At 42.8% G+C, this 26,361-nt stretch overlaps 1 protein-coding gene across 1 annotated transcript in view; it reads left to right on the plus strand.

The window, feature by feature from the left end:
- Window positions 1-3,536: 3,536 nt before the first annotated feature.
- Window positions 3,537-26,361, plus strand: part of ca4a (carbonic anhydrase IV a) — a 36,669-nt gene continuing 13,844 nt past the window's right edge. The window contains exons 1-3 of the mRNA XM_038978899.1: window positions 3,537-3,648; window positions 25,803-25,847; window positions 26,159-26,323. Coding sequence (XP_038834827.1) covers window positions 3,585-3,648; window positions 25,803-25,847; window positions 26,159-26,323 — 274 coding nt within the window. The 5' untranslated portion in view covers window positions 3,537-3,584. The remainder of the gene's footprint in view (window positions 3,649-25,802; window positions 25,848-26,158; window positions 26,324-26,361) is intronic.

Below are 26,361 nucleotides of genomic sequence, written 5' to 3' on the forward strand. Positions count from 1 at the left end.
TTACTTGAACTATGTTACTTGAACTATTTATTTGGGCTGCAATTTCTGAGGCTGGTAACTCTAATGAACTTCTCCTCTGCAGCAGAAGTAACTCTGTGTGTTCCTTTCCTGTGGTGGTCCTCATGAGAGCCAGTTTCATCATAGCGCTTAATGGTTTTTGCAACTGCACTTGAAGAAATTTTCCGCATTGACTGACCTTCATGTCTTAACGTAATGATGGACTGTCATATCTCTTTGCTTATTTGAGCTGTTCTTGCCATAATATGGACATGGTCTTTTACCACATAGGGCTATCTTCTGTGTACCACCCCTACCTTGTCACAACACAACTGATTGGCTCAAACGCATTAAGAAGGAAAGAAATTACACAAATTACACAAATTAACTTTTAACAAGGCACACCTGTTAATTGAAATGCATTCCAGACTACCTCATGAAGCTGGTTGAGAGAATGCCAAGAGTGTGCAAAGCTGTCATCAAGGCAAAAGGTGGCTACTTTGAATAATCTCAAATATAAAATATATTATGATTTGTTTAACACTTTTTGGGTGACTACATGATTCCATATGTTTTTTCATAGTTTTGATCTTCACTATTATTCTGCAATATAGAAAATAGTAAAAATAAAGAAAAACCCTGGAATGAGTAGGTGTGTCCAAACGTTTGACTGGTACTGTATTTCTACAGTGATGTTTGAGAAGGGCTTGATGTTGATGTACAGTAACATTGTCCTGTTTTGATTGACTGCTCAACCCTCGTCTTTTGATTGATTGTTCGATCAATCGTTCGATCATCCTCCTTGTCAGGTTCCTGTCTCAGAAATTAGTACCCGGCATTAAAAAGACTCCAGAGAAAGTACTAAAGTCTATTTCTTTATTTCCTGTACTTACAGTAGGCGAGTTTGGCTAGCCTTGTATCTAAACTGAGTTTGTCATGTTTCCAAAATGAACTGACACTGTTGTGGAACGTAGCTAAATAAGTTTGGATGCCGTGCCGGAGTTTGGCTGTGGTTCCAACAAATTGTTCGATTGCAAAAAGCTCTGTGTTTGTTTCGTCTAATGAGCGTTCCTTGACACAATAGTGCCATATTTTCTTTATTTTGGTATTTTTATTTTTGAAAGCATTTCTCATGGAAACGACAGCAGGTTAACTAACTGGCCACTGCTTGGTTTGTTTTAATGGTACAGATAGCTGCTTTAACAACATGGAAATTATTTAAATATCAGAACAGGGACATGTCCATTAGATAATGAGATTGATTTGTTTGTTTGTAAAAGAATGAACTGAAGATTTAAAGATTTAAATTAAATATTGAGTTTGTATGGTTGTCATGGTTATCCATTGCATAATAACTTTTGGGGTCTTTTCACACGATGTTGATTAAGGCAAAACCTTAACGAGGAGGTTGTGGAACCCAGATATGCATAGTTATCTGATTCTGTACAAGTGGCTAAAACCTGTCACTTAGCAAATAATTGTGTAAACAAATTAAATGCACTGTAAAAGGTCAAGGGTTAAAATAAAAAAGATTATCTATTTCATGGATGTGCTTCCCATCTCCATTCTCTGTTTGATGTTTTTATGGCGTAATATTATCTTCAGACAAAGCTTTTCGGTGCCCACCTGCTTCAGAAGTATGATTGAGCATTGTAAATAGTTCACCTTTGGGCAAGCAGCCACCTTTGGGCAGGCTGCGAAACAGGATTTGAGTTCAGACTACCACCACCTGACCCTCTCTACCCATCCAGGTCCCAGACAGGAGGCTGGCATGTGGAGTGGAGATCTCTTGCCATCCCTCAAAAGGTAACTATATCAAGGACATGGACATCATCATTCAAATGACATTTATATTGGTTTAAGGATAGTTAATTAGTTAACTTCATATTGCACATTCTAGTTGGCGAGGTCTTGTACTTGTTGTAGCCTCAGACACTGGATAAGGTGCTGAAATGCCAGTAGTCTGACTGAGCAGGCAAGATGGCCTGAGAATGAATTGGATGGGATATGTCATTTTCGGTTGATATCAGTTGAGAGATATTGGCAGTCTGCAGTTGATTATAAATGTCCCTTGGACCCTGTTTTTTAAAATTTCACATGGATACTGTGCTACTGACAGAGTTCCCACCGGCCATGGCATATCCTAGTGAGAAAGAATTTCCTGTATTTTCCAAATTGACCACAAGATGGTGGTGGGCTGAAGTTAATACCTTTCCTTCTGTATGTCTACTACAGTATGGCATTGACACAGTACAGTAATAAGGCCCCCACACAGGCTGTGTTTCGTCACAGAATGCTTTGTAAGAAATTACTTAATGTCATTTTCTGACAGTGTGTCGGAGGTAGGGGATGTTTACATTCATACATGGCATTCAACTCACAACTCTAATATGACTTCTCTCATCTCTAAAATCCCATGTCCACTTATAAGCCTTCCACTACTATTCAAAATACTCACACTAATAGGAATGGCAAGCAGTAACATATTTTAGGTTATTTCAAGAGGGTTAAACATGGAAAACATAAACAATAGGCTAATAACCTGGCTGAGGAGTAAGTGGTTCAAATGTTACAATAATGTCACACTACTAAGCCGAACCTAGCCGAGCTGTACTGCGCTGGCTTGGTTTCACATTCACCATAGTTGCTACCATATTGAAAAGGACAATGTAAAAAGAAAACATCAGTCGGCACAGTACAGTTCGGGTTGGCCCTATATTGTGAATCAGGCATGTGTGTCTGTTTATGTGTGTCTTCTTTATGTGTGTCTTCTTTACAAGTACTGTAGCAGTGAAACAGCCTGTTCATTTGTTTCCAAGTCTCAGAGACTGGACAATCAGGCTTTTACAGTATAATTGTATCTGTGTGTGTGTGCGTGTGAGTTAGTTATTAACTATCAGATGAGGTGACAACCTCTTTATCCTCTATATAGATGGAGGAATTTATAATTGGACTTTAACATAAAACAAGTTGATGCTGCATGGCTGAGATTACGTTTTATCACCAAGATCCAGGTCAGTTAAATAAAGGGGTCATGGGGAAACATATTACCCACACCCTCATCATTCCAGAGGGGGAATAGCTCAGATTCTGAACAATGGACACACACACACACACACACACACACACACACACACACACACACACACACACACACACACACACACACACACACACACACACACACACACACACACACACACACACACACACACACACAGATATATGTTTAAGTAATCAGAGGTGGTCAGTTGTCACTTTGTATAATGAGATATCTCTACCTGCATGGTGTTAGTTTAGTGTCAGTCTTCTCATACCCCCTGACAGTTGAACTGTCAATAAATGCCAGCATATTCATTATTGAAAATAATCTCATAATGAAGACCTCTGTAAATATGTAAGCAATTGATAGGCTATTAGAGGAAATGTTATCGGTTGGGATGTTTATTAGAAGTAATGCCCGAGGGGGAGGGGCCAGGGCTGTTAATAAAGTATAAGACCCCCTTAGAAGAAGAATGGACCACATTTAATAACGAACTCATTGTGTTCCCCTGCGCCGCTCGAGCCTGACAGAGACGCGCTCCAAAATGCAGCGGCATCTAATCGTACAGATTTTTTTGCCATCCTTTTTGAAGATCTGCACCGGGGCAGGTGAGTCGATTTCAATTAATTGTGTTCGGAATTTAGAAGGAAAGGTATAATCTCTGTATAGGCTATATATTAAATAAATCAGATTCGTGCATATTTTTCAATTGTCAACTGACACAAAGATGTAGGTGTTTAATACATTTGGGAGAAACGAAAAAAGCTTGATAAGTAAAATGAGCTCATTGTAAATTCAAAACAAATGTAAAAAAAAAAGAATGTTTATTTGCAGTTTAAATTGATCAAATACCCCGAAGTAAACATGCGACAATGTTCTCATTTCCTACCACTGAGTTGAAACTAGCATATTACAGATAACATCAACTTGGTGAGGGGATCACTTTACATCCTTTGGTCATTCTAGCCGATAAAGTTTATGCATGATCCACCTGCTCATTGTTACCCTCTGAAAGCATTTACATTGTTGTACATTTACATTGTTGTACATTTACATTTGCATTTACATTGTTGATGTTGTATTGAGGGTTTAGATTCGTTTAATTAAACGGCAACTACTTCTTATTTCCTATGATATATCAAAAGCTGTACAAGTCGACAAATAAAACAGTACAAGCAATTGGTTGAAGTCAGTTTTAGCTGTTATATTTTTGTTATAGACTCTTCAAAAATGGCCTTTCATTTGGGAAGGTCCTGTTTTGGCATTTAAAAAATGATAAGTCAATGATCCACGAGCGGCCTTTCAGATATCATCCGGTGTCCTATTTGAGCATTTATGAAATTGATAACACTTCGCTGGCTAATTTAATATAAATAAAAAATAAGTTTGTAGTCTATATGTAGGCTACTAGCGTACCCTATGACCACTACTAGCTTTGAACATCAAAGACATGCTCATATTCCACGCACCGCACTGTCATCACCCCAAACGCGCGCATTAAATTCTCTCCAATAACTAACTGCCTTGTCGATAAGAGATTTCCCACGCATTTCTCACGAGCGTCACGGCATTGCTGGCAGGCTCTCATTCCCCCTGACGAGGAAAGCACAGTGAGTTCGAGGACATAAAGTGAGAGTCTCTGCCTGTCAGCAAATCAATATGCCAAAGGTGCCGGCACTGAGGTGTCAAAGTGATGCCCGGTAGATTATTCTGGGCTACTATTAAAAGAAAACGAACCGAGAAGCCCATCATATCGTGTTTAGAATTGTATTTTGAAAAGGCTACGTTATATTAAGCAATCCCATTCATTCTTCCACGTGCACCTGCATCATATGCGGAGTTCAACGCGAGCCAATGAGAGGAACGTGCGTGTTTGCCGCAGCACTCAACGAGACGCGGCATGAGCTCCAGGAATAAGCGCTGCGTAAAAACGTAAAATCTTTAACCCGGCGAACGCAGATATCCTACAGGCCTAGTTTCATTGATAAAATTACGACACAATCCATGATCTGTCTGTTTTCCCGAATGCTGAAATGGGTAATGCACAGGCTACACTGCATGCTCTACAGATGTTGAGAGCAGGTGCTGTTGAAACTGGATACCATACCATTTGGATAAAAATTGCATTGACAAACGTAACTGATCATGCTACGTTTGTTTTGCATCTGATAACAAGACACCTAGAGCTTTAAAACTTCTTGTCAATATGGGGGCGCTGTTTTCACTTTGTAAAAATTCGTTCCCAAATTAAACTGCCTCGTACTCAATTCTTGCTCGTACAATATGCATATTATTATTACTATTGGATAGAAAACACTCTCTAGTTTCTAAAACCGTTTGAATTATATCTGTGAGTAAAACAGAACTGGAGCTAGAGCAATTTTCCTATGAGGATGTGAGAATGCTGAATTCTGCTGGCTGTTCTGAGATCCGTTTATAAATCTGCCTGTCTTCTATTGGTTGAGATGCACTGCATACGCCTTCCCCTGGATGTCAGCGAATAGTGAGAATTGAAATGGTGTTTCTAGGCAGATCTGAGAGCTTATAAATGGGCTGGGGTCCGTCCTTTGTCCTCTTCGCTCTGACGCAGAAAGGATCTCTGGCTGTCGTTCTAGAATGCTCCCGTTATAGCCCTTAGATATATCCGGCTCTGTTTTTATTCGATATAGGTGTTAAAGACATCATAATGTTGTTATATTAAACCGAGTTATATCAGTATATATCATTATATTGCGATTTTCGGATATTTATTTATGCTGCGTTTTATGGAGTTGGGCACGTCTTTGCCACATGGCTAATGTTTACTGCTAATTCCAACGTTGAAGGCGACAATCTACAACCGAGCAACGATTCTTTTGGACTAAGGACACCTTGCCCAAGATTCTGATGGGAGTTCATCAAAAAGTAAGAACTATATATGATGTTAATTCGTTGTTCTGTTGAAAATGTAGAACTCATATTCTGCCATTAATCTAGGTGCGGTCTCGCTTTAACGCACGCTGTATGTTGTAGTAACGTTAATTTTAAAAATCTAACACAGCGATTGCATTAAGAACTAATGTATCTTTCATTTGCTGTCCAACCTGTATTTTTTAGTCAAGTTTATGATTAGTTACTGATTAGACTAGGTGCCTCTCCCAAGATTTCTCCCGACATATTGTTGGCAGCCTGGCTACTTTTCTCATTGTATAACCACGATTTGTGCCGCTAAATATGCACATTTTCGAACAAACTCTATATGTATTGTGTAATATGATGTTATAGGACTGTCATCTGATGAAGTTTTGAGAAGGTTAGTCAAAAATGTAATATCTTTTGCTGGTTTATTCGCTATCGCTAACGTGCATGAATCAATGCTGCTGTGTGGTTGGCTATTGTAGTAAGCTAATATAATGCTATATTGTGTTTTCGCTGTAAAACACTTAAAAAATCTGAAATATTGGCTGGATTCACAAGATCTTTGTCTTTCATTTGCTGTACGCTGTGTGTTTTTCAGAAATGTTTTATGATGAGTATTTAGGTAATACACGATGGTCTCTGTAGTTATTCTAGTTGCTTTGGTGAGAGTTGTGATGGTGGCTGCAATGGTAAACTATGATTTATACCTGAAATATGCACATTTTTCTAACAAAACATATGCTATACAATAAATATGTTATCAGACTGTCATCTGATGAAGTTGTTTCTTGGTTAGTGGCTATTTATATCTTTATTTGGTCGAAATTGTGATAGCTACCTATGCAGGAAAAAAATGGTGGAGAAAAAAAAGTTGTGTCTTTTGCTATCGTGGTTAGCTAATAGATTTACATATTGTGTCTTCCCTGTAAAACATTTTAAAAATCAGAAATGATGGCTGGATTCACAAGATGTGTATCTTTCATCTGGTGTCTTGGACTTGTGATTTAATGATATTTAGATGCTAGTATTTACTTGTGACGCTATGCTAGGCTATGCTAGTCAGCTTTTTTACTGATGGGGGTGCTCCCGGATCCGGGTTTGTGAGGAAGTAGAGGTTAACACATTAGATCTGGTAAAAGATAATACAAAGAAAAACCATGTGGTTTTTTGTATTTTTTTTGTACCATCATCTTTGAAATGCAAGAGAAATGCCATAATGTATTATTCCAGCCCAGGCGCAATTTAGATTTTGGCCACTAGATGGCAGCAGTGTATGTGCAAAGAATTAGACTGATCCAATGAAACATTGTATTTATGTAAAAAAAAATGTAGCAAGATGTGCCTAATTGGTTTATTAATACATTTTCAAGTTCATAACTGTGCACTCTCCTCAAACAATAGCATGGTATTCTTTCACTGTAATAACTACTGTAAATTGGACAGTGCAGTTATAGATTAACCAGAATTTAAGGTTATATCAGATATGTCTATGTCCTGGGAAATGTTCTTGTTACTTACAACCTCATGCTAATCGCATTAGCCTACGTTATCTCAACCGTCCCGAGGTAGGGACACCGATCCTGTAGAGGTTTAAATACCTGTGCACTGAATTCTCCCCTGCTCTTCCAGGTGGTCGTTCCCTTTGCATTCCAAAAGACACACATGACCTCTGTGCACAATTACTTGGCCATGACATACCCATTTGCATTGTTGATTATTATGGTTCATTAATAGCCCCTTGGAATTAGCACTATGTTCCAGTTTAGAGCAAGCTACCTATAACCTATGTATTTTTTATTTTATTTTTTTCACCTTTATTTAACCAGGTAGACCTACATACCATGTAAAATGTGGAGTGTTGTTGTGTAAGCCTACTCATAGAGAACACAATGACATACATCTCCTGAGATCTCTCTCACTGTCTTTTTTTTAACATACCATAAAACCTTTTTGGGCTAGGGGGCAGTATTTTGACGTCCGGATGAAAAGTGTGCCCAAAGTAAACTGCCTGTTAATCAGGCCCAGAAGCTAGGATATGCATATAATTGGTAGATATGGATAGCTTCTTATGGCTAGACAACATCCGCTGAAAAGGCAGAGCGCGAAATTCAAAAATATTTTTTTGAAATATTTAACTTTCATACATTCACAAGTGCAATACATCAAATTAAAGCTTAATATCCTGATTAAGTTTTCATACTGGTCGAGGTGCAGACAGATATACATTTATTTTAATTTCATTGCCTTTTGTTTTGATTTCATTGCTTTTCTTTATATTTGACAGCTTCATATTTCTTGGCTGCTGAAAACCTTGCTCTCCTGGGAGTGCGCCCAGCTCAAAACCATTGAGACCCTATTGTTCATATTACTTTGTCCTGCACTGGTCTAATAAAGATTAAAGCAGCGTCAGGGTCTGCCTATCAGCAGATTGCCTATTAGTTAGACAGGAATTGTGCGCACGGAAATGTGATTGGATGCCAATTAACAGCAGCAGGCTCTGTTTGTAGGCTAATTGATTGACAAAGAGCAACTGGTTGGAATTAAGATTAGAGTGATTGGTTGATTGATTGGCCAATACACTTGAAATCCAGTACAATAAAAAAAGATTCTATATAGAAATATATTGAACAAAAATATGAACGCAACATGCAAAAATGTCAAAGATTTTACTGAGTTACAGCTCATATAAGGTAATCAGTCAATTGAAATGAATGTATTAGACCCTAATCTATGGATTTCACATGAATGGGCCGGTGCACAGCCATGGGGGGGGGTCTGGGAGGGCATAGGCCCACATACTGGGGAGCCAGTCAGCCAGTCAAAATGATTTTTTTCTCCACAAAAGGGCTTTATTACACCCAGAAATACTAATCAGTTTCTTCAGCTGGCCGGGTGGCTGGTCTCAGACGATCCCGCAGATGAAGAACCTGGATGTGGAGGTCCTGGGAATACTGCCAAATTCTCTAAAACAACGTTGGAGGACGCTGATTGTAGAGAAATTAACATTCAACTTTCTGGCAACAGCTCTGGTGGACATTCCTGCAGTCAGCATGCCAATTGCACTCTCCCTAAAAAATGTAGACATCTGTGGCATTGTGTGGTGTGACAAAACTGCACATTTTAGGGTGGCCTTTTATTATCCCCATCACAAGGTGCACCTGTGTGATAATAATGCTGTTTAATACGTGTATTTGGGGAGTTTCTTCCATTCTTCTCTGCAGATCCTCTCAAACTCTGTCAGGTTGGATGTGGAGCATTGCTGCAAAGCTATTTTCAGGTCTCTCCAGAGATGTTTGATTGGGTTCAATTCCGGACTCTGGCTGGGCCACTGAAGGACATTCATCGACTTCTCCCGAAGCCACTCCTGCATTGTCTTGGCTGTGTGCTTAGGGTAGTTGTCCTGTTGGAAGGTGAACTTTCACCCAAGTCTGAGGTCCTGAGCACTCTTGAGCAAGCTTTCATCAAGGATCTCTCTTTACCTTGCTCTATTCATCTTTGCCTTGATCCTGACTAGTCTCCCAGTCCCTGCCTCTGAAAAACACCCCCACAGCATGCTGCCACCACCATGCTTCACCGTAGGGATGGTGCCAGGTTTCCTCCCGACGTGACGCTTGGCATTCAGGCCAAAGAGTTCAATCTTGGTTTCATCAGACCAGAGAATCTTGTTTCTCATGGTCTGAGAGTCTTTAGATGGCTTTTGGCAAACTCCAACTCCAAGCTTTTGGCAAACTCCAAGAGTCTGTATGTAAGCATTTCACTGTAAGGTCTGCACCTGTTGTATTCGGCGCACGTGACAAATAAACGTTGATTTGATTTGAAGTATGCCTTTTACTGATGAGTGGCTTCCGTCTGGCCACTCTACCATTAAAAGGCCTCATTGGTGGAGTGCTGCAAAGATGGTTGTCCTTCTGGGAAGTTCTCCCATCTCTACAGAGGAACTTTAGGGCTCTTTCAGAGTGACCATCAGGTTCTTGGTCACCTCCCTGACCAAGGCCCTTCGCCCCAGATCACTGTGTTCTTGGGGACCTTCAATTCTGCAGAAATGTTTTGGTACCGTTCCCCAGATCTGTGCCTTGACACAATCCTGTCTCTGAGCTCTACGGACACTTCCTTTGACCTCATGGCTTGGTTTTTGCTCTGACATGCACTGTCAACTGTGGGACCTTATATAGACAGGTGTGTGCCTTTCCAAATCATGTCCAATCAATTGAATTTAACACAGGTGGACTCCAATCAATTGAATTTACCACAGGTGGACTCCAATCAAGTTGTAGAAACATCTCAAGGATGATCAATGGAAACAGGATGCATCTGAGCTTAACTTCGAGTCTCAGAATACTTCTGTAAATGAGGTACAGAATTGTCGTTTGCTTTTTTAAACAAAAATTGTAATACTTTTTTTAGAAACTAGCTCTTTTTTTTTACAGAGCGAGAATTAAAATGTTGAGTGAAGACTGTTGGAGAAGGTTTGTTTCTACAGACATTTGAGGTATTTCTGTTTTTTATTTGTAATAAATGTATAAACATTTCTAAAAACCTGTTTTCGCTTTGTCAATATGGGGTATTGTGTGTAGGTTGCTTAGGATTTGTATTTATTTAATCAATTTTAGAGTAAGGCTGGTGGAGTGGGAAAATGTGGAAAAAGTCAAGTTGTCGGAATACTTTCCAAAGCCACACATTAAAGTACACACACTTTAAGGGCCAATCGGCAGTTGAAACAATAACAAATGAAAAAGGATGCACCTGAGCTTAATTTCGAGTCTCCGATCACAATTTGTGGATTGTTTAGGTGCTGCTGTGCGGTTTGTTGCTAATGTTACTTGCCAACTTTACGGTTGTATATTTTTTTTTATTCCCTCGCTCTACTTTTTTCATTAAACTTTTTCACCCCTGACGCTTTATCTGGACATGGTTCTACACGGGTTCTACACAACCTCCACCAACCGAAGCAAAGTAGTAACATTAACATTATTCCTTGAAGTGTAGCAAAGGATTAAACAGCATCTGTGCCACCAATAAGTACAGATAGTAGTATAAATCCCCTTGCACAGTCCCCGCAGCCGGACAATTTTCTCATGGCTTCTGGAAGGAAATGCTGTAGGAATGCTCAACCGGTGTCGTTCATACAGTCGCCATAAACTTTCAACCGGTTCTCCCCATGAAGCAATGAGTCGGAGTCAGATGCCGAGCCTTCCCTGGTTTCTCCTCCACCTGTTACGGGGTCTGAGACACCGAAGCCTCCCACCATTAGCTCTGATAAATTGAAAACCCTAGTCATTGGAGACTCCATTACCCGCAGCATTAGACTTTAAAAAATCATCCAGCGATCATACTGTCACGATCGTCTTGCTGAGAGAGAGTGGACCAAGGCGCAGCGTGTGCAAAATACATTCTCTTTTATTTTAGAGAAAGGAAAAAACACGCAACGAACACTTTAACAAACTGAAACAAAACAACAAACGATCGTGAAGCTATAGACGTAAGTGCACACACAAGCTACAAACGTACAACATAGACAATTACCCACATAAACCTAGTGCCTATGGCTGTCTTAAATATGGCTCCCAATCAGAGACAATTAATGACATCTGTCTCTGATTGAGAACCATTCAGGCAACCATAGACACAGCTAGACACCTACACTAAACACAAACCCATCTACTCTACTTAACCCCCTAAACCATACAACCACCCTAGACAATACAAAAACACATACCTTCCCCATGTCACACCCTGACCTAACTAAAATAATAAAGGAAACAAAGAATACTAAGGCCAGGGCGTGACAGTACCCCCCCCCAAAGGTGCGGACTCCGGCCGCAGAACCTGAAACAGAAGGGAAGGGTCCGGGGTGGCCCCCATCATGGCGGCGGCTCGGGCGCGGGACGAGACCCCCACTCCACCATTGTCAATACCCGCTTTGGTGGCGCCTCTGGAGCGGCGACCCTTGTAGCAAGTCCCGGACTGAAGACCATCCCAGAGGGCGCCACCGGACGGATGGGTAGCTCCGGACTGAGGGGTAGCTCCGGACTGAGGGGTAGCTCCGGACTGAGGGGTAGCTCCGGACTGAGGGGTAGCTCCGGACTGAGGGGTAGCTCCGGACTGGGGGGCAGCTCCTGCCTGGAGGGCAGCTCCTGACTGGAGGGCAGCTCCTGACTGGAGGGCAGCTCCTGACTGGAGGGCAGCTCATGACTGAGGGACGGCAGCTCCTGACTGAGGGACGGCAGCTCCTGACTGAGGGACGGCAGCTCCGGACTGAGGGACGGCAGCTCCGGACTGAGGGACGGCAGCTCCGGACTGAGGGACTGCAGCTCCGGACTGAGGGACTGCAGCTCCGGACTGAGGGACTGCAGCTCCGGACTGAGGGACTGCAGCTCCGGACTGAGGGACGGCAGCTCCGGACTGAGGGACTGCAGCTCCGGACTGACGGATCTGGCTGCTCATGGCTGGCTGACGGATCTGGCTGCTCATGGCTGGCTGACGGATCTGGCTGCTCATGGCTGGCTGACGGATCTGGCTGCTCATGGCTGGCTGACGGATCTGGCTGCTCATGGCTGGCTGACGGCTCGGGCTGATCCTGTCTGGCGGACGGCTCGGGCTGATCCTGTCTGGCGGACGGCTCGGGCTGATCCTGTCTGGCGGACGGCTCGGGCTGATCCTGTCTGGCGGACGGCTCGGGCTGATCCTGTCTGGCGGACGGCTCGGGCTGATCCTGTCTGGCGGACGGCTCGGGCTGATCCTGTCTGGCGGACGGCTCTGGCTGATCCTGTCTGGCGGACGGCTCTAGCGGCTCGGGACAGACGGGCAGCTCTGACGGCTCGGGACAGACGGGCAGCTCTGACGGTGCTTGGCAGACGGGCAGCTCTGACGGTGCTTGGCAGACGGGCAGCTCAGACGGTGCTTGGCAGACGAGCAGCTCAGACGGTGCTTGGTAGACGGGCAGCTCAGACGGTGCTTGGCAGACGGGCAGCTCAGACGGTGCTTGGCAGACGGGCAGCTCAGACGGTGCTTGGCAGACGGGCAGCTCAGACGGTGCTTGGCAGACGGGCAGTTCAGGCGCCGCTGGGCAGACGGCAGACTCTGGCCAGCTGAGGCGCACTGTAGGCCTGGTGCGTGGTGCCGGAACTGGTGGTACCGGGCTGGGGACACGCACCTGAAGGCTAGTGCGGGGAGAAGGAACAGGGCATACTGGACCCTGGAGACGCACATTAGGCCTAGTGCGTGGTGCCGGAACTGGTGGTACCGGGCTGGGGACACGCATCTCAGGGCTAGTGCGGGGAGCAGCAACAGGACGCACAGGACTCTGGAGACGCGCAGGAGGCTTGGTGCGTGGTGCCGGAACTGGTGGTACCGGGCTGGAGACACGCACCATAGGGCGAGTGCGTGGAGGAGGAACAGGGCTCTGGAGACACACTGGAAGCCTGGTGCGTGGTGTAGGCACTGGTGGTACTAGGCTGGGGCGGGGAGGTGGCGCCGGAAATACCGGACCATGCAGGCGTACTGGCTCCCTTGAGCACTGAGCCTGCCCAACCTTACCTGGTTGTATGCTCCCCGTCGCCCGACCAGTGCGGGGAGGTGGAATAACCCGCACCGGGCTATGTAGGCGAACCGGGGACACCATGCGTAAGGCTGGTGCCATGTAAGCCGGCCCGAGGAGACGCACTGGTGGCCAGATGCGTTGGGCCGGCTTCATGACATCCGGCTCAATCCTCAATCTAGCCCTGCCAGTGCGGGGAGGTGGAATAACCCGCACCGGGCTATGAACACGTACAGGAGACACCATGCGCTCTACTGCGTAACACGGTGTCTGCCCGTACTCTCGCTCTCCACGGTAAGTACAGGGAGTATGCGCAGGTCTCCTACCTGACTTCGCCACACTCCCTTTTAGCCCCCCCCCAAGAAATTTTTGGGTTGTACTCGCGGGCTTCCAGCCTTGCTTCCGTGCTGCCTCCTCATATCGCCTCCTCTCGGCTTTAGCTGCCTCCAGCTCTTCACGAGGGAGGCGATATTCTCCCGGTTGTGCCCAAGGACCCTTTCCATCCAGTATCTCCTCCCATGTCCATGAATCCTTTGTGTATTGCTCCTGTTGCTGCTTTACACGCCGCTTGGTCCGATTCTGGTGGGTAATTCTGTCACGATCGTCTTGCTGAGAGAGAGTGGACCAAGGCGCAGCGTGTGCAAAATACATTCTCTTTTATTTTAGAGAAAGGAAAAAACACGCAACGAACACTTTAACAAACTGAAACAAAACAACAAACGATCGTGAAGCTATAGACGTAAGTGCACACACAAGCTACAAACGTACAACATAGACAATTACCCACATAAACCTAGTGCCTATGGCTGTCTTAAATATGGCTCCCAATCAGAGACAATTAATGACATCTGTCTCTGATTGAGAACCATTCAGGCAACCATAGACACAGCTAGACACCTACACTAAACACAAACCCATCTACTCTACTTAACCCCCTAAACCATACAACCACCCTAGACAATACAAAAACACATACCTTCCCCATGTCACACCCTGACCTAACTAAAATAATAAAGGAAACAAAGAATACTAAGGCCAGGGCGTGACACATACACTGTTTACCAGGGGGCAGGGCTACCGACGTTAAGGCTAATCTGAAGATGGTGCTGGCTAAGTCTAAAACTGGCGAGTGTAGAGTGTATAGAGATGTTGTTATCCACGTCGGCACCAACGATGTTAGGATGAACCAGTCAGAGGTCACCAAGCACAACATAGCTTGTAAATCAGCTAGAAAGATGTGTGCATCGAGTAATTGTCTCTGGCCCACTCCCAGTTAGGGGGGGTGATGAGCTCTACAGCAGAGTCTCACAACTGAATCGCTGGTTGAAAACTGATTTCTGCCCCTCGGGGGAGATAGAATTGGCCCTCTTTCTGGGACTCACCCACAAACAGGACCAAGCCTGGCCTGCTGAGGAGTGACGTACTCCATCCTAGCTGGAGGGGGGCTCTCATCTATGAACATAGACAGAGCTCTAACTCCTCTAGCTCCACAATGAGATAGGGTGCAGGCCAGGCAGCAGGCTGTTAGCCAGCCTGCCAGCTTAGAGGAGTCTGCTACTAGCACAGTCAGTGTAAGTCAGCTCAGCTTTCCCCATTGAGACCGTGTTTGTGCCTCGATCTAGGTTGGGCAAAACTGAACATGACGGTGGTCGCCTTAGCAATCTCACTGGAAAAAAGACCTCCTCCATTCCTGTCATTATTGAAAGAGATTGTGATATCGCACATCTCAAAATAGGGCTACTTAATGTTAGATCCCTCACTTCCAAGGCAGTTATAGTCAATGAACTAATCACTGATCATAATCTTAATGTGACTGGCCTGACTGAAACATGGCTTAAGCTGTGTTAAATGAGGCCTCTCCTCCTGGTTACACTAGTGACCATATCCCCCAAGCATCCCGCAAAGGTGTATGCGTTGCTAACATTTACGATACCAAATTTAAATTTACAAAAACAAAAGTGACTGAATTTACGTCTTTTGAGCTTCCAGTCATGAAATCTATGCAGCCTACTCAATCACTTTTATAGGTGCTGTTTACAGGCCTCCTGGACCGTATACAGCGTTCCTCACTGAGTTCCCTGAATTCCTATTGGACCTTGTAGTCATGGCAAATAATATTCACATTTTTGGTGACTTAAATATTAAAAAGGAAAAGTCCACAAACCCACTCCAAAAGGCTTTCGGAGCCATCATCGGCTCAATGGGTTTTGTCCAACATGTCTCCGAACCTACTCACTGCCACAGTCATTCTCTGGACCTAGTTTTGTCCCGTGGAATAAATATTGTGGATCTTAATATTTTTCCTCATAATCCTGGACTATCGGACCACCATGTTATTATGTTTCAATTCGCAACAAACAAAAAACATTTGTCATAAGAAACTAGATCCCTGGTATACAGAAAATACCCGAGCCATGAAGCAAGCTCGCAGAAAATTGGAACGGAAAGATGCTACACCAAACTGGAAGTCTTCCGATTAGGTTGGAAAGACAGTACCATGCAGTATCGAAGAGCCTTCACTGCTGCTCGATCATCCTATTTTTCCAACTTAATTGAGGAGAATAAGAACAATCCTAAATGTATTTTTGATACTTTCGCAAAGCTAACTAAAAATCAGCATTCTCCAAGAGATAAATTGAATCAGCAGTGATAAATTCATGAACTACTTTGACAAAAAGATCATGATCATTACAAAGCAAAATACGGATTCCTCTTTAAATCTGCGTATTTCTCCAAAGCTCAGTTGTCCTGAGTCTGCACAACACTGCCAGGACCTAGGATCAATGGAGACACTCACGTTTTTTAATATTATATCTCCTTACACATTGATGAAATAGTCATGGCCTCTAAACCTTCAAGCTGCATACTGGACCCTATTCCAACTATACTGAAAGAGCTGTGCTTGGCCCTCCTATGTTAAACATAATAAACGGCTCCCTATCTACTGGATGTTAACCAAACTCACTAAAAGTGGCAGTAATAAAGCCTCTCTTGAAAAAGCCAAACCTTGACCCAGAAAATATAAAAAATGATCTGCCTAAATCAAATCTCCCATTCCTCTCAAAAAAAATTGAAAAAGCTATTGCGCAGCAACTCACTGCCTTCCTGAAGACAAACAATGTATATGAAATGCTTCAGTCTGGTTTTAGACCCTATCATAGCACTGAGACTGCACTTGTGAAGGTGGTAAATTACCTTTTAATGGCGTCAGACCGAGGCTCTGCATCTGTCCTCGTGCTGCTAGACCTTAGTGCTGCTTTTGATACCATCGATCACCACATTCTTTTGGAGAGATTGGAAACCCAAATTGGTCTACAAGGACAAGTTCTGGCCTGGTTTCGATCTTATCTATCGGAAAGATATCAGTTTGTCTCTGTGGATGGTTTGTCCTCTGACAAATCAACTGTACATTTCAGTGTTCCTCAAGGTTCCATATTAGGACCACTATTGTTTTCACTATATATTTTATCTCTTGGTGATGTCATTCGAAAACTTAATTTTAACTTTCACTGCTATGCGGACAGCTGTACATTCCGATGAAACATGGTGAAACCCCAAAATTGCCCTCCCTGGAAGCCTGTGTTTCAGCCATAAGGAAGTGGATGGCGGCAAATGTTTTACTTTTAAACTCGGACATAACAGAGGTGCTAGTTCTAGGTCCCAAGAAACAAAGAGACCTTCTGTTGATGGTTGCACAGTCGTCTCAAATAAAACTGTGAAGGACCTCGGCATTACTCAGGACTGATCTCTCTTTTGACGAACATCTCAAGACTGTTTCAAGGACAGCTTTTTTCCATCTTCGTAACATTGCAAAAATCAGAAACTTTCTCTCCAAAAATGATCCCTGTATCCCTGCTTTTGTCCATTCTAGATTAAACTACTGCAATGCTCTGCTTTCCGGCTACCCGGATAAAGCACTAAATAAACTTCAGTTAGTGCTAAACACGGCTGCTAGAATCTTGACTAGAACTAAAAAATGTGTGGTTAAGGAAGAGTGTTTGAATACTGATGCTTTCTGGTTATAACCTTTTTCGGGAAGACAGATCTTACCAAAGGTGGGGGAGTGGCAATCTTTACCAAGGATCACCTTCAGTGCTCGGTTGTCTCCACCAAGTCTATCCCCAAACAATTTTATTCACTGGTTTTATGTATTAAACTTTCAAATAGCTCTTTGTTGACTGTTGCTGGGTGCTATCGCCCCCCATCAGCACCGGCCTGTGCCCTACCTGCCCTAAACACTCTCCTGGCCCCTTACACCAAGTCTGATTTTGTCCTGCAAGGTGACCTAAACTGGGACATGCTTAAACCACCTGACCAAGTCCTAAAGCAATGGGACTCCCTAAATATTTCTCAGATTATTACCAATCCCACAAGGTACGACTCCAAACACCCAGAAAAGGCTACTCTTCTTGATGTTATCCTCACAAATAATCCTGATAGGTATCAGTCTGGTGTTTTCTGTAATGACCTTAGTGATCACTGTTTTACAGCCTGTGTTCGTAATGGCTGCTCAGTGAAACGATCTGTCCTGATTTGTCATAGACGCTTGCTAAAAAACTTTAATGAGCAAGTCTTCCTTCATGAACTGGCCTCTGTAAAATGTTATAGAATCAGCTTGATCCCCTCTGCAGAAGACGCTTGGACCTTCTTTTTTTATATTTTCAGTGGTATTGTTAACAAACACGCCCCCGTAAAGAAAATGAGAATTAAAAACAGTTCTCTAACTGTAGGTCTAACCCCAAGAAGTTCTGGAGAATGGTTAAAGACCTGGAGAATAAACCCTCCTCCTCACAGCTGCCCATGTCCCTTAAAGTTGATTATGTGGTTGTTACTGACAAGAAGCACATGGCTGAGCTCTTTAATCACCACTTCATTAAGTCAGGATTCCTATTTGACTCAGTCATGCCTCCTTGCCCGTCCAATATTTCCTCATCTCCCTCCCCTTCTAATGCGACTATCCCCGATGCTTCTCCCTCTTTTTCCCCCGCTACAAAGTTTCTCCCAGCAGGCAGTCACTGAGTCCGAGGTGCTAGAGGAGCTCCTGAAACTTGACCCCCAAAAAACATCTGGGTCTTTCTTTCTTCTTTAAGGTTGCTGCTCCTATCATCGCCAAGCCTATCTCCAACCTTTTTAACCTGTCTCTCCTTTCTGGGGAGGTTCCCACTGCTTGGAAGACAGCCACGGTTTGTCCTTTATTTAAAGGGGAGATCAAGCTGATTTTAACTGTTATAGGCCTATTTCTATTTTGTCCTGTTTATCAAAAGCGTTGGAAAAACGTGTCAATAGTCAACTGACTGGCTTGCCCTTGAAAAAAATGCAATGTTGTGCTGCTATTTTTATTGACTTGGCCAAAGCTTTTGATACAATAGACATAAGGAGTAAGGAGTATAAGGAGTATTGGTGTCTTTGAGTGGGCTTTGGCCTGGGTTGCTAAGTACCTCTCTCAAAGAGTGCAGTGTATAAAGTCAGAAAATCTGCTGACTCAGCCACTGCCTGTCACCAAGGGAGTACCCCAAGGCTCAATCCTAGGCCCCACGCTCTTCTCAATTTACATCAACAACAGCTCAGGCAGTAGAAAGCTCTCTCATCCATTTATATGCAGATGATACAGCCTTATACTCAGCTGGCCCCTCCCCCGATTTTGTGTTAAATGTTCTACAACAAGCTTTCTCTACCCTTAACCTTGTTCTGAACACCTCCAAAACAAAGGTTATGTGGTTGGTAAGAAGAATGCCCCTCTCCCCACAGGTGTGATTACTACCTCTAAGGGTTTAGAGCTTGAGGTAGTCACCTCATACAAGTACTTGGGAGTATGGATAGACAGTACACTGTCCTTCTCTCAGCACATATCAAAGCTGCAGGCTAAAGTTAAAGCTAGACTTGGTTTCTTCTGTCATAATCGCTCCTCTTTCACCCCAGCTGCCAAACTAACCCTGATTCAGAGGACCAGCCTACCCATACTAGATTACGGAGACATAATTTATAGATCAGCAGGTAAGGGTGATCTCGAGCGGCTAGATGTTCTTTACCATTCGGCCATCAGATCGCAAGACCAACTGGTTGATGCTTATTTATCTTCTCTAGGGTCTGTGGGACGCCCCACCTGGCCAACATCCAGTGAAATTGCAGAGCGCCAAATTCAAAAACAGAAATACTCATTATAAAAATTCATAAAACATACAAGTGTTATACATCGACTTAAAAATTAACTTCTTGTTAATCCAACCGCTGTGTCAGATTTGAAAAAGGCTTTACGGCGAAAGCATACCATGCGATTATCTGAGAACAGCGCCCAGCAGACAAATCATTACAAACAGTTACCAGCCAAGTAGAGGAGTTACAAAAGTCAGAAATAGCAATAAAATGAATCACTTACCTTTAATGATCTTCATATGGTTGCACTCACAAGACTCCCATTTACTCAATAAATGTTTGTTTTTTTCGATAAAGTCCCTCTTTATATCCAAAAACCTCTGTTTTGTTGGCGCGTTTTGTTCAGTAGTCCACAGGCTCAAAGGCAGTCACAACAGGCAGGCGAAAAATCCGAAAAGTATCAGTAAAGTTCGTAGAAACATGTCAAATGATGTTTATAATCAATCCTCAGGTTGTTTTTAGTCGTAATAATCAATAATATTTCAACCGGACAATAGCTTTGTCAATATAAAAGGAAAACAAGAAAGGCGCACTCTCGGTCGTGCGCAGCGAACAGCTCTGGGGACTTTCCCAGACCACTCATTCAGAGTGGTCTTACTCCCTCATTTTTCAGAATACAAACCTGAAACAATTTCTAAAGACTGTTGACATCTAGTGGAAGCCATAGGAAGTGCAATTTGAGTCCTAAGTCATTGGAATCTGTATAGGCAGTCAATGGAAAACTACAAACATAAAAAAATCCCACTTCCTGGATGGATTTTTCTCAGGTTTTTGCCTGCCATATCAGTTCTGTTATACTCACAGACATTATTTTAGAGTGGTTTCTATCCAAATCTACCAATTATATGCATATCCTAGCTTCTGGGCCTGAGAAACAGGCAGTTTACTTTGGGCACGCTTTTCATCCGGAGATGAAAATAGTGCCCCCTACCCTAGTGAGGTTATAAAACCCTCTTAGGCCTCGTCTTTTGAGTTTGCTGCAGCTAGCGACTGGAACGAGCTGCAACAAACACTCAAACTGGACAGTTTTATCTCAATCTCTTAATTCAAAGAATCAATCATGGACACTCTTACTGACAGTTGTGGCTGCTTTGCGTGATTTATTGTTGTCTCTACCTTCTTACCCTTTATGCTGTTGTCTGTGCCCAATAATGTTTGTACCATGTTTTGTGCTGCTACCATGTTGTTTTGCTACCATGTTGTTGTCATGTTGTGTTGCTACCATGCTGTGTTGTCGTGTGTTGCTGCCTTGCTATGTTGTTGTCTTAGGTCTCTCTTTATGTAGTGTTGTGTTGTCTCTCTTGCTGTGATGTGTGTTTTGTCCTATATTTATATGTTATTTTTTTATACCCAGCCCCCGTCCCAACAGGAGGTCTTTTGCCTTTTGGTAGGCCGTCACTGTATATAAGAATTTGTTCTTAACTGACTTGCCTAGTTAAAAAAAGGTGAAATAATAAAATAAAAAAATAAAAGAAATTCACACAGGACACCGGATAAGACAGGAGAAATACTTCAGATATAACAGACTGACCCTAGCCCCCGACACATAAACTATTGCAACATCAATACCGGAGGCTGAGACAGGAGGGGTCGGGAGACACTGTGGATATAGGATATAACCCCACCCACTTTGCCAAAGCACAGCCCCCACACCACTGGAGGGATATCTTCAAACCACCAACATACTACCCTGAAACAAGGCTGAGTGTAGCCCACGAAGATCTCCCCCACGGGACGAACCCGAGGGGGGCGCCAACCCGGACAGGAAGATCACGTCAGTGACTCAACCCACTCGAGTGACGCACCCCTCCTAGGGACGGCATGGAAAAGCACCAGTAGGTCAATGACTCAGCCCCCGTAATAGGGTTAGAGGCAGAGAATCCCAGTGGAGAGAGGGGAACCGGCCAATCAGAGACAGCAAGGGTGGTTCGTTGCTCCAGTGCCTTTCCGTTCACCTTCACAGCCCTGGGCCAGACTACACTCAATCATAAGACCTACTGAAGAGATGAGTCTTCAATAAAGACTCAAAGTTCGAGACCGAGTCTGTGTCTCTCACATGGATAGGCAGACCATTCCATAAAAATGAAGCTCTATGGGAGAAAGCCCTGCCTCCAGCTGTTTGCTCAGAAATTCTAGGGACAATAAGGAGGCCTGCATCTTGTGACAGTAGTGTATGTGGAAAGATCTTTATATTGGAAAGATAGGTAGGAGCAAGCCCATGTAATGCCTTGTAGTTTAGCAGTAAAACCTTGAAATCAGCCCTAGCATTTATTTATTTATTTATGTAACCTTTTTTTAACCAGGTAGGCCAGTTGAGAACAAGTTCTCATTTACAACTGCGACCTGGCATTAAAACTTCTTGTCAATAGGGGGGCGCTGTTTTCACTTTGGAAAAAATCGTGCCCAAATTAAACTGCCTCGTCCTCTATTCTAGATCATACAATATGCATATTATTATTACTATTGGATAGAAAACACTCTCAAGTTTCTAAAACTGTTTGAATTATATCTGTGAGTAAAACAGAACTCATTTTGCAGCAAACTTCCATATAGGAAGTGAAAAATCTGAAAACGAGGCTCTGTTCCAGGGCCTGCCTATTCAACTGGCTTATATTTATCGATATGCATACACGTCATACGCCTTCCACTAGATGTCAACAGGCAGTGGAAGGTGGAATGGGGTGTTTAGCTTGATCTGAGGTCGAACAAGAGCTTTTGGAGTGGCAGGTCAGGAATTTCCTTTCTCTACCTAGGCGCGCGAAGCACCTCCATATTGTCTTCTGATAAGCGTTTGGTATACACGGCTAATATCTCCGGCTCTGATTTGATTTGATACATGTGATAATAACATCGTAAAGTATGTTTTTTCAACCGAGTTTTTATCAGATTATTCAACGTTTATTGGGACTTTTGGAGTTTTCCGTTCTTTGCGTAGAGAGAAGATGGGAACGTTATCAAGATTGGCTAGCATTGTGGCGCGAATTCGACAGGAGAAAAGGACATTCTAAAACCAAACAACGATTTATTCTGGACCAAGGACTCCTTGTACAAGATTCTGATGGAAGCTCAGCAAAAGTAAGAACAATTTATGATGTTATTTCGTATTTCTGTGGAAAATGTTATTTCTATTCTCCGCCGTTTTGGCGGGCGCTGTCTCGCAATAACGCAAGCTGTTTGTTATGGTAAAGTTATTTTAAAAAATCTAACACGGCGGTTGCATTAAGAACCAGTGTATCTTTCATTTGCCATACAACAAGTATTTTTATGTAAAGTTTATGATGAGTTCTTTGGTCAGATTAGGTGAGTGTCCAAAATATCTCTGGAGATTCTGGTGAATCGATGCTACGTATTCACAATGTATAATCAGGATTTGTAGCTCTAAATATGCACATTTTCGAACAAAACATAAGTGTATTCTATAACCTGATGTTATAAGACTGTCATCTGATGAAGTTGTTCAAGGTTAGTGAATAATTTTATCTCTATTCTGTCGGTTTTGTGCAAGCTATTTTGGCGGGGAGTAAATTGCGTTGTGTGTTTGGCTACTGTAGTGAGCTAATAGAAATATATATTGTGTTTTCGTTGTAAAACACTTAAAAAATCTGAAATATTGTCTGGATTCACAAGATATTTATCTTTCATTTGCTGTACACCATGTATTTTTCATAAATGTTTTATGATGAGTATTTATGTATTTCACGTTGCTCTCTGTAATTATTCTGGCTGCTTTGGTGATATTTTTGATGGTAGCTGCAATGTAAAACTATGATTTATACCTCAAATATGCACATTTTCGAACAAAACATAAATTTATTGTATAACATGTTATAAGACTGTCATCTGATGAAGTTGTTTCTTGGTTAGTGACTAATTATATCTCTATTTGGTCGGTTTTGTGATAGCTACCTATGCGGTAGAAACATGGTGAAAATATGCGGTTGAGTCTTTGGCTATTGTGGTTAGCTAATAGAAATACATATTGTGTTTTCGCTGTAAAACATTTTAAAAATCGGAAATGATGGCTGGATTCACAAGATGTTTATCTTTCATTTGCTGTATTGGACTTGTGATTTCATGAAAATTATATTATATGATATCCCTGTCCCGTTAGGCTAGGCTATGCTAGTCAGCTTTTTTGATGGGGAGGATCCCGGATCCGGGAGAGAGAAGTGGTAGAGGTTTTAAGTAACTCTAATTCTCTCTTTCTCCCTTTCTCTCTTCTCTCGGAGGACCATGCCTCAGGACTACCTGGCCTGATGACTCCTTGCTGTCCCCAGTCCACCTGGTCGTGCTGCTGCTCCAGTTTCAACTGTTCTTTCTGCGGCTATGGAACCCTGACCTGTTCACCGGACGTGTTACCTTGTCCCGGACCTGCTGATTTTGACTCTCTCTCTCTACCGCACCTGCTGTGTCTAACTCTGAATGATCGGCTATGAAAAGCCAACTGACATTTACTCCTGAGGTGCTGACTTGTTGCACCCTCTACAACCACTGTGACTATTATTGTTTGACCCTGCTGGTCATCTATGAACGTTTTAACATCTTGGCCATCTTGGCTAATCTCCACCCTGCACAGCCAGAAAAGGACTGGCCACCCCTCAGAGCCTGGTTCCTCTCTAGGTTTCTTCCTAGGTTTTGGCCTTTCTAGGAAGTTTTTCCTAGCCACCGTGTTTCTACATCTGCATTGCTTGCTGTTTGGGGTTTTAGGCTGGGTTTCTGTACAGCACTTTGTGACATTGGCTGATGTTAAAAGGGCTTTAGAAATACATTTGATTGAAATTTGATTGATAGCAAAGGGTCTGAATACTTCTGTAAATAAGGTATTTCTGTTTTTTATTTGTAATACATTTCAAAACATTTCAAAAAACTTGTTTTCGCTTTGTCTTTATGGGGTTTTGTGTGTAGGTTGCTGAGGATTTTTATTTAGTTAATCAATTTTAACAAAATGTGGAAAAAGTCAAGGGGTCTGAATACTTTCCAAAGGCACTGTATATAAAGTAAAGTACACACACTAAAGGGCCAATAAGCAGTTGAAACAATAACAAGCGTACTCCCCACCACTGTTTCCATAAAAAGCTGAAGGATGGGGCTGGAGGTATAATCACTTTCAAATTCATGGACAGCGATATGGATGTATCCATGATATCGAAATTATATCTTTAACCATGTTTTGAGGCTATACAGTGTTTGTTTACATTTACTTTGTTTACTAACATTGGAGTAAAACAAGCTTATATTTTGTGTTCTGATGGGGTACAGCGGTTAAACTAAGCTCATGAGGCATTTAAGTTATATTCTTCAAGAATCCATTGGTACATATTATAAATTTTGTCCAAAAAAGGATTTAGCAACTGCTGATTGCCCCTTTTAAAGATATTCTCTAGAACTTTTGTATACTTTTTAGCGGGTGGTTCTGAAAGTACCGGCCACAAAAATTGCGTACTACGTCACAAATGTGCAGATATGTGCGCCACGTAATTGCTCTCTCTCTTGCTCTACTGTGTGCACGTCCTCCTAGCTGTCACTCAATTGGTGAGGTTCTGAAGCTCATTGGCAGAAACTCGAATTTCTATTGTGCTGGCCCTTGTGGGGGTAAATGTAGGGAAAATGGTGTCGCACAGCTGCCAGAAAACAGTGGATTTCAAACTAGGCATTTCGTGACTAATTCGGGTAAGACAATAATTTTGCTCATAGATTATGCATGTATGAACTACTTATTGGCACATCCAGCCCAAAATGGGATGTTTAAAAATGTTCTTACTACCGGGCCATGTCTTAAAGGGTAAAAAAAACATGTTTTGAGCAAAATATAGGTTTTGAGCAAAATAGAGTTTTTTAGACACAAATTCAAGGAGTTGGCAATTCAAGGAGTTGGTCTGATGGGTGCACTCTGAGGTCATCGGCCTCCTCCCTTGCATGCGGGAACAAAAGAAGAGCATTAGCGGACAAAACAGGAAAGGCCCACCCCCCACTTGTGCCATGTCATGAGGATACCTGGACCACCTATTTAGATTTGTTAAGTAAATCAGATGATAAATGAGGTGCTAGGGAACCTGAAGTAGGTCTTTAACAATGTATTACAGTCATAAAACAGATTGTGTAATTTGATTACATTTTATGTATGGAGTATAACACTGACCATGTGGCTCCCTTATGTTTCTCCTGTTGTTCCAGATTGGTGCTACCAGTCCCAGCATACCTGTGCCACCCCTTGTAATGGTGATTTTGATACACCGTGACTGAACTTTCCATACAACACACTGCACTGACTTGGATCCTCTCTTACCTTTGTGTCATCATCACAAGTTCAAGTTGTGAAAGGAGGGAGTTGACAGTTACAGCCACAAATCCACTTCCTCTACACCCACCTATCCATCCATACCTGTCCCTCCCTCCCTCGCCTCCCAATTAAACACTTACCCATTCAAAACAGTTTTACTCAGACAAACATAAACTTGAACATTCCTCATTTGTGGCTTGCAGTCAGAGCTTGATGATGTACAGTATTTTCTCTCCTCACCGTTCTACAGGACCTGAGAAGTGGTATCATGCCAACAAAGACTGTGAAGGCAGAGCCCAATCCCCCATCAACATCGTCCACAGGAAGACCCTACCAGATGAGCGCCTCACACCCTTCCAGTTCAGAAAATACCAGGATTCCTTCCGTGGCCTGATCAAAAACAATGGACACTCTGGTATGTTTAATTTAGGCCAGTCTATATAAAAGTTTGTG

Source organism: Salvelinus namaycush, chromosome 3, assembly GCF_016432855.1.
Source record: "Salvelinus namaycush isolate Seneca chromosome 3, SaNama_1.0, whole genome shotgun sequence".
In the NCBI taxonomy this organism is placed as follows: Eukaryota; Metazoa; Chordata; class Actinopteri; order Salmoniformes; family Salmonidae; genus Salvelinus; species Salvelinus namaycush.